This window comes from Vanessa atalanta, chromosome 2 (assembly GCF_905147765.1).
Source record: "Vanessa atalanta chromosome 2, ilVanAtal1.2, whole genome shotgun sequence".
Taxonomy (NCBI): Eukaryota; Metazoa; Arthropoda; class Insecta; order Lepidoptera; family Nymphalidae; genus Vanessa; species Vanessa atalanta.
Window position 1 is genome coordinate 8,325,386 of NC_061872.1, and position 9,645 is coordinate 8,335,030.

Below are 9,645 nucleotides of genomic sequence, written 5' to 3' on the forward strand. Positions count from 1 at the left end.
ATATCGTATTTTTATTCAGATTTCGACAGCTGTTTGTGTTTTATGTATTTATATTTTTTTTTTATCGGCTTTTCGTTTGGTGGTTCTGCTTGATCTAAAGTCCATGGTATTTTAACTGGAGTCCGATCAATTTTAATGTTAATTTTAAATAGTGGAAATGCATTTACTTTACCATTGAAATAATTAGATATTGTTTTTGATAATTCTTCGTTAATTACGTATTTATTGCCTACGTCTGGTATTTTTTTGAAAAACATATTCATAACTTTTTTTATCTCTTCTTCATCATCTATCGTAGATTCCAAAGCATGCGACAGTGTGATAACGGTGAATACCTTTAAAAGGAAAAAGCACCTTGTTATATTTGAACAATGTTGCGGATGTAATGTTTTAAGACAATTATCGTTTTTTTTTTAAATGTATAAAATTATTGGTAAATATCAACGTAATCTAGATAAAGACCCCAAAATAGCATACTGCAAAGGGAATTTTGGTGACTTTTTCACAAGCTTTGGACTAACGCCTTGTATCAAAATACTAGCACCGTATGCTTCGTATGGTTGTAATTTATTCATGTAAAAAAAATAATATAATTCATACTCAATATATATAAAAATATTATTGCTTCTATAGTGCATATTATGGTCAAGAATCATTATTCTCAGCTACATTTAGCATTCTACCAATGAATATTTTTTTTAGTTTGTTCCGGATATTAATCCCGGAATTAATCCCTAATAATATTAGTATAGATAATCGTAATATAAATGTTTCATTTGTAAGTTGGATTACATAGTCGATTCAGGGCGAATCAAAAAATGGAACCTCTTGAAGTCGATTAGGGCTCACTTGATGACGACATATGAAAGGTTGACGATGTTAATTTACATTTTAACAGAGCACACAGGTTGTCGTTTCATTATGCTAATAATTATTAAAAACACATTAAACTATAATTTTTAAAACGTTTTAATCAGTTGACATATTGTTCTTTAAATACATACTTAAAATACCCACTTATTTTATTTTAAGCATACCTTTTGTACAGAGCGATTAAAAATGATGAATTAAAACAGCTTACCATCACTATTACGTAAGTTGTCATAGCTTCTGATGCTGGTTAATCTTTACTTCAGATATTACATTGAATGAATGCAGGTAGCAACAGGAATGAAATCAAAAACCTAATGCTTTTTGTTATTAATTGATAGTTACGCCAATTTACTACATACAAATAATTGTATCTAAGAGTATAATTTTATATAACATTGAAGTATTGTGGTTATAGGAAAGATAAGAATACTTGGGTAAATAAATATGGTTAGTTACTTTATTAAAAATAAATCATTTGCTGAATTATTTTTTAGAGTTCAAGAATATCAATACCAAGACAAAACAAAATAATGCTCGAGTGACCAAGGTCTTATCAAATTTGCTTCATGGTTTATGGCATCATTTAGATTGTGGCGTCTGTACTGGTAGATCTAAAATGCCTCTCGGTGTGGTACCGCGCCTGGAGAAACCCAAACCCGCTCGCAGTACACATAAGCCTGCATCAATAGTCCTCTTTCGGTCCGCATCATTGCCGAGAGCAGGATTAATTTCCACGAGATCAATGGCACGAAGTCGACCCGTCCCGTGGATAATTTCCATTAACTGGATAGCTTCTCGAAGAGTAAGGCCACCGCGGACTAAAAAGTTAAATTGTACAACCTTATTTTAAGTATAGACACTTGGAAAACAACATCACAATTTTTTAATTTTGACATATGGTAAAGGGCAAAGGTATATCAAAGGTATAAATACACAGTTATTAGACTTTTTTTTCAATTTTGAATGTTTGACCTTTATTTAAAATAAACCATGTTAGGGTATCGTGTATTTTTTTTCTACCACTTATTTATTTTATTGAAACTATGAAAAGATCTTAAACCATTAATATATGATATTATTATGATTAACTAATCCTGATTCACTTACGTTTTTACCAAGAAATGCTTGAAGCGATTTCGATATATGCACAATATAATAATCGTAGAAATTGGTTAGGTTAGTAAGTAAGTAAGTCTTGATTACTTCAATTGGCGCCGAAAATTTGGCACAAAGTCAAACAAATATTTCAAAGAAATTAGTAGATAATAGGTACTAACCCGGAGTGCCAGTGCTGGGGGCTTCTAACGCATCCAAGGAATCAATGTCGAAGCTGACGTGGATCGGCTTTTTCCCTTCGGGGTCGATTCGGTGAAGAATGTGATTTATAGATTTTTGTATGCCGTGCCTGTTACGAGGTAAAAAAACTTTAATTTTAAAATGTAATATAATAATATTAAAATAATGCGTAGCTTTTAAAGAAAATAAAATACTCTTTTAAAAATATAATTTTGGAATTACTTATATCTAAAATTTAGGCTAGAGGAGTTAGAGTAGCGTAAACTTCATTTTGATCTTCAACTATATTAAGATTGGAACTGTCTTACTTGATTTTTAACTAAATTTATATTTTATTACTCGATTTAAATTGATTGTAATAATTTTATTATGCTATAATAAGTGTAGACGCATCCCTATTCAAAGAAATCGGTAAATAATGGTATTGAAAAACCAAGTCAATGTGATGTAGCACTTGGAAACATTTACTTTCAGCCTGGTGCGCTTAGTGATGTAAATATTTAACTTACTCCTCGATATCTTCCATTGCAAATGCGGGCACGTCGTATTTTTCTATTGCCAGCCTCTCGTATTCGTCTACAGATCGCAAGCCAACGTATCCTAGATTCTTTATAGAAAATCTGTAAATAATATTTAGATATTCAAATGTAGAGCGTATTTTATGTGGCAACTGTCATTTTTTAATATGGGTATTATATTACGTAGGAAGTATTTATATTAATTAACTGTTTTGGATATGATTTGGAAAGATTTTTTTATTTTTTATTATACCGAATGTTTTAATATTTTCACGTGTTTTCTACGTTACTAGCTGCCAGTTCCGATTTTGTCCGGTTGAAATAAGAATTTTATTTACTACTCGTTCGTGGTGCCATCTACCAGTCCATTTTAAGCCCTTCAAAGATGGGTACTTGAATGGTTTAGAATGGACCCGGACCCGGACCAAACACGCAAACACACTTCATCGAAATTGTTCAAACCGTTTAGAAGTTCAGTTATATGCACAGTACCCTAAAGAAGATTTATGTGCATATATAGAGCTGACTATTGTTGGATGTTTTGAATAAACAAATAACTTTTCTGATCTCGGTATTTTTATCATGTAGGTTTCCATCCGCAGCTTCAACTCGGTTCCAGGGTGAGAGTAGGCAGGTTTTAGGGTAGTCTATCTTAAAGATTGTTATTTTTGATACTCGGGCCGTTTTAATGTTAATAATCAAGTCAATTTACTTAGGAATCTGCCAATCCATCGTTGGCAGGTAGGGCCAGTAGTCTGATAGTTCCTTGACGAGCAACGCAACGGGCATGCCGTGAACTGAGCCGGAGTCTGACGTTTTGTTTGTGTTAATGTCTGCGTGAGCGTCGACCCATATGAGGATCATATCTTCATTCACTCTATAGTGACCGTCAACGGTTCCTAAAAGTAATAAAGATACAAAATCAAAATGATTTCATTTGTAAACGAAATAATTTAACTAATTTCAGGAATCGTTAAATGTTGAATTGGATGGTCGAAAAAAATATATCATATGGTGTCTTTCGTTTAGTATTAGTTCAAGATTGGAGGCGTTAGCTCAGAGGTGTTATCCACTAGTTTGTCGACTATCAGAATACGTTCAGATCACATTTCCAAATTTAAGAGTGAATATAAATATGGAGACATTTTTAAAGAAAATATTGCTTAGTGCGCCTTTCAAGGAATCGTCATTATCGTCTTACCAACGCCAATCGAATGATCTCCGCCAATAGTAACAGCTACTCTCCCATCTTTGAGAACTTGTGATACTTTATTGGAAAGATTTTTATTACAAGCTGATACTAGAGAGAGATGCGCCATATTATCCACATTTACTGGTTCATTGCATGACGGAATGTCAATATCACCGTAATCTTTAACATCTATTCCATCTGAAATTTTAAGACTTATAAGTATGCTTATACTATGCATTTGTTAATGAAGCAAATTAAATTGCAATGTAAACTTTGTAATAAATAGCAGATATTACTTAATTTGGACTATCATAATAGTATTCTGTTTAAGATTTAGAGTATGTAGAATGACCAATATTGTTTTTAAACCAAGTCAAAATTAAATTATCGATACATTTACTTGTGGATAGACAATGTAAAAGGTACGATTTATTCAAAGAAGAAAACACTTAGATACGACAAAAATCGACGTACGAAAATCAGAGAGTAATTTTTTTCATTCATATTTTTTACAATTTAAAATATTAGAAGAACATAGGCTGGAGACGTTCGGGGCCCCAGAGGCATTCCCTGGTGGCGTCTTTGGGCGGAGACCTCTCGCTGCCGAGCGTCATCAACGCAATGCTCGGTAGCGAGGCGTGCTGGTCAGAAATGCGCTCCTTCTGCGAAAACGTTATGTCGCAGAAGGAGGCAGCGGAACGGGAGCGGGAGGTGGACGCTGCTGCAGACCCGATCCGCCGAAGAAGACCGGGGAGGAGGAAACAACGTTACGCGCACCTTCTCCCCCCGCCTCAATAGGCGCCACAGGAGCTAGGAGGGTTCTCAGTACCCCGGGAATCCCCCCTAGGAATTGGAGGCCCGTATAGGTGGGCCGACCGTCAGGGCGTCACGGTAGTATGCGAAAGCGATCCCGTGGCGCCTACCGATGAGACGGAGAGGGTACCGCTGGTTTTTTAGTGGGTATTCCGGTGTGCCGCTAACATCTTGGGCACCGGCGAGTCCCACATACCCCCCCACTTCCACGTGGGGGAAACGCGTAACGCGTTTTTCCAGCGAAAAAAAAAAAAAAAAAAAAAAAAAAAAAAGGTTGGAGACGTTCGTTCTAGACCCATGACGTGTTATCATATGTATGAAGTCACTAATTGTATGATAACGATTATTTACATTGTCTTTCAATTAAGCAACAGAGACAGTTTGCGTGTTTTCTTGATTCTATTCTTGGTCCTTGAATCTGTTATTCCACAAAATAGTTATCGACTCTATGTAGTCGAGTACCTAAGTATAATATTCTATTTGCTCACCGATTTCCTTGAGTCGTTCAATGAGTCCTGCTGATCTAATAGCGGCCGGTGCAATACTGACTCCGTATTTCTTCTGACCCTTTTCAAATGGCACTCCAATTATGCCTACTTTTTTTAATGGCTCCCACTTTTGGCTCATATTTCTTGCGAGAACTCTAAGGGAATTCATTTTAAACTTAATATAAAGCACGTATATTAATACTGTTTCTTGTTAAGAATGATACTGCGACTGTCGTTTTAACTGATAATTTCCTTGAGACCGAATATTTCATATTATCTCGTGAAGTCAAAGGTTAATGATAAATATTTTTTTAATGTTTTTGCATCATAATTACCCATAAATACAGATATTGCTGCTTAGTTGATAATATATTTAGTTGTATAATATTTACTGTTATATCAATTTGGGTACAATCATCTGTTATTCTTCAACAAAACCTCAATAGTATGTTTTGGTATGAGGGTTACGTGAGTTATAGTTAAAATAAAACATTGTAAACAACCTATTCCTTGACGGAGGTATTCTTTCCTCTTAAAAATTCAAAATAATCATAATTTCATGGGCGAAAGGATCTAGGTACCTACCTATATCGACGTGCTCTGTGAACTGCGGGGCCTGCTTCTTTTTCTAATTTTTCAATACATAATAATCCTACTATTTACTAATTCAGTGATATATAGCTGGTTCTATTTTAAATTATACCTACACTTTCATTTTTAATGGTGTCCTTAGCACTATTACAAACAGTAATAATTACTCTCCATGTTTCTATTTCTAATTAGCAAATCTATGCTAATTTGAGTTGCAAAATTGGCGAAGCAATTTTCTTTTCTGTATGAACTTTTCTATTGAGACAAGTTATTATTCTGACCATTAACATTTACAGCGGATAAATTTGTGTACATTAATATGACGCGAGGTAGCGACATACAGATTAGAATGTTTAAAATAATTGATGTCTGTGGTATTTTAATAAATATTTTCTCTATGTTTCAAAAAAGATCCTTTACATTTGATAACATGTTTATATTAGATCAGTTTTAATGCAAGGCACTACTAGTGGACGTGTTTTGTGTATATATATTTAATTCTTTGCTGATCATATATGTTACGATAAAGTAATCGTAAGGCAGGATGAACTAGTATTAAATTAAATTAATTCCTTAAATAACTAATTTATTAAGGATAACATTCGCTAAAATAACAAGAAGATGATTTTCACTTCCCGTTTGCTTGACACTATTACTTCGTTTTTCTTTAAATTCTATAATCGAGTTCCATTTTGATTTTTCAATCCATTGCAAATAAGGGCCTATAACGGTAAATATATTGTAGTTAATGTTTCTATTCAAAACTAAAGAGCCCGTTGTGCTGGCTGCAACACCTACAACGACATTGTTGTACAAGACCGGCGCCCCTTCACCAAAAGGCTCTTCGTAAGTAATCGCTGAGTATTCGATTCCACAAATACAGTAATACCATTTTGGATTCTTGCACGCCATTTGGTGGTAAGCTTGCTGCTGTAACACGAGCGCTTCAGATGCCCCAATTTGTCCAAATCCGACCATACGTAGTTTCTTATCTTTTAATTCAGACGCATAATAATTTCCTATTACTGCGCTCTCTAGGTAGTAATCCAGAAAAGGCCGTATAGTGAAAATCAGACCAATATTGCTGTGCATTTGTTTGATATTAAGATTTTCTTCTTGAACGTCCAATATAAAATCTGCATGCAATTTTGAAAAAGAAACTTGAAATATGCTGTTGTTATTGATATTGTTACTAAAGACGGCAGTGCCGACTGCAACGTAATGCGGTACAGGGTTTATGCATCCTCCTGAAGTTAGCACCGTCATCTTATTTATCACCGTCCCCGAGCACACATAATCCTTTGCTTGATTCAGAACAGCTACAACATACGGATGCTCTTCAGCTAATGCTTCAATTGTTTCCCAGTCGCTGCTGCTCGCTAATACTATCACGCTTCCTTTGTACAAGACGAGCATTATGAATACTGTGATATCGTGTACGAAAATCATTTCTAGTTAATATGAACATTTCTAGTAAAAAAATCCTTGAGTAACATTGAAAGTGACACATGAAATTCTTTCTGACATTAAATTATTTATAATATTCGTTCAAGTTAAGAAAGTATTTTTCTTTCTTTATTTAATATATTTTGAAAACATATTTACATTATTTAGATGAAATGTTTTAATTGTAAAACATGTAGGTAGTATGCAGACATATAAAAATAGCATTATTTTACATTTATTTTATTCGTTAGAAGTGTTTAGTTGATTAGATCTTGATTACGATGGCAAATCAAATTTTTTTTCTAAAGCATAGAACAACTGCAAGGGCATCGCGATGTTCGCATTTTAATGAACAATAGACGTGTGCCTTATCACGTTCATCTTGAACGTCTTGTGCGAAGAGCTCCACACGGGGATGAGTCTTGAGTGCCATTAATAATTTGATGTTTGCTTAGAACACTATGAATTTCAAAGAGCTCTCAACCTTAATAAGTGAGATGGATTTCGAGGGAAATTGGATGTAGGTTAATAGGGAAAGTAAAGTAACTTTTTTATACGTTAATTTAACTCGAGAAGCGTTAAAACGCACATAAAATCACTCAGTAAAATTGGAATTTATTCAATATAAATTCCGTGAGTAGTTAGTTCAAAACAGCGAGTATAATTGAATGTTCGATTTAATGACACTCCAAGCACTTGAGTTTCGTTAACCTTTTTTTAGTTTTAAAAGATTAAGTTTATTTTGGAGCTGAAACTATTTCCGGTCAAATTCGTCTTATGCATTATTCATCAAACTGGATAAGAATATCTACTTTTAGAAGACAAATGTCTACGACAAGATGATGTATTGAACCTGTTCATAAGTTCTAAGAATTTTGATTTATTACACTTCGTCTAAAAATTTAAAATACTACAAGATTCTATTTATTGGATTTATAACTACGTTTAATAATATTTCCTTACAATTACATAGTCGGTACATTTATATCAAACAAGTAAGCTTTGACAAGGATATCGGTGTCAGGTGTTTGGAAACCTAATACAAACCAAACCGTCGTTAAGCAATACTAGGTCACAAACTCGAATTCCATAGCCAAAATGTTTATAAAAAACTAAATGGAAGCAGGGCCTAGCACAGATGATGATTATATCAGCAGCCAGTTCAAATAATTATAATTTCGTTAGTTGTTAGTAAAATATCTAAACTCATATTATAAATTCGAAAGTAACTCTGTCTTTATGTCTGCCCGTCTGTTTATAACGTTTTCACGGCCAAACCACTGAATTTGATGAAATTTGCTTGAACCTCAAGGCAGGTCGTGGGCTACTTATACCTAAAACATGACGAGCAACGCTTATAATGCGAGCGAAACCACGGGCGACAACTAGTATTATATATTTTTAAACATAAGTTGTTTTCGGGGTTAAGATATTTAAACGTAGCATAAATTTGAAGTTATTGTTTATTTTTCTCATTTGCTTAAACACGATAATGTTTACTGTGAATTATCTAATACACCATTTTTTTTTATGCACAACATACGCTGTTTTCGAGTTTTCTGTACAAATTTTCGAGATTGGAATTCGTGGTAGGGCTTTGTGCCATCCCGTCTGGGTCGGTAGGTACCAACTAGTTACCATGGTTTGAAGGATGAGTGTGCCAGTGTAACTGCAGGCACAAGGAATAATAGGTTGGTTGTGAAATGAGGAATTATTTATATTTCTCACAGTACTAATGTCTATGGACGGTGAGCATTTACCATCAGGTGCCACATTTGGCAATCCGCGTACAAATACATCACCAAATCCTAAAGACCAGCTTAAGATTTTCTTAAACATACTTTTAAAAAGTAAAGAATGTGTGTAGATTGTAAAAAATAATTTATACTTAATAATTTATGTTCGTTCTGAAACTATCACAATGGAAAAATGCCAAATCAATCTGATTACTAGTTTGTGTGTGTGTGTGTGTGTGTGTGTGTCTGTTAAATTAACCAAAAAATTTCAAATTTTATGATAATTTTTCGCTGAGTAAATTTAGTAGCATTTCAAAAAACCACTGAAGTGATCGCGATTGAAGAGACGAGAAATTTTAACGTGCGGAAATTGAACTAGACTTTTAAAAAGATGAACATTTCAGCACTTTTAAACACTTGTTGAATTAAGGTAGTTACAAAAAGTTGGGAGAAATGAAAGTATTTTTACTAATTAGTTCTTTGAGGTTGCGCTTTGAGATTTTTAGCTTTTCAGTAATTCCATTACAACGGGCAATTAAGAAGAATTCTTAAATTTAAAAAATATTACATTATTTGTTTAAAAAAAAAAATCAACATCTCCTAGTTGTTATTAAAATGTAGTTAACAGTGACCATCCAATTATTATGTAATTTGAAATGAATTGTCTTTGGAAAATATTCTATTTGGAATCT

General features: G+C 33.7%; 1 protein-coding gene across 4 annotated transcripts; it reads right to left on the bottom strand.

Moving 5' to 3' along the window:
* Window positions 1–1,018: 1,018 nt before the first annotated feature.
* LOC125072137 (arginase, hepatic) lies at window positions 1,019–5,948 on the bottom strand. 4 transcript variants are annotated; one of them, XM_047682686.1, is made up of 7 exons: window positions 5,181–5,401; window positions 3,889–4,077; window positions 3,400–3,586; window positions 2,679–2,789; window positions 2,151–2,278; window positions 1,648–1,691; window positions 1,019–1,602 (listed from the first exon to the last, which is right to left on the bottom strand). In XM_047682686.1, exons 1-7 carry the CDS (start codon window positions 5,347–5,349, stop codon window positions 1,453–1,455), a joined length of 978 nt encoding a protein of 325 aa, XP_047538642.1. In that variant the 5' UTR covers window positions 5,350–5,401; the 3' UTR covers window positions 1,019–1,452. The 4 variants fall into 4 exon arrangements, with proteins under 4 accessions (XP_047538642.1, XP_047538623.1, XP_047538633.1 ...); XM_047682667.1 differs by adding an exon at window positions 5,888–5,948 and having other exon boundaries at window positions 1,022–1,691; window positions 5,181–5,335; XM_047682677.1 differs by adding an exon at window positions 5,766–5,901 and having other exon boundaries at window positions 1,023–1,691; window positions 5,181–5,335.
* Window positions 5,949–9,645: the final 3,697 nt, after the last annotated feature.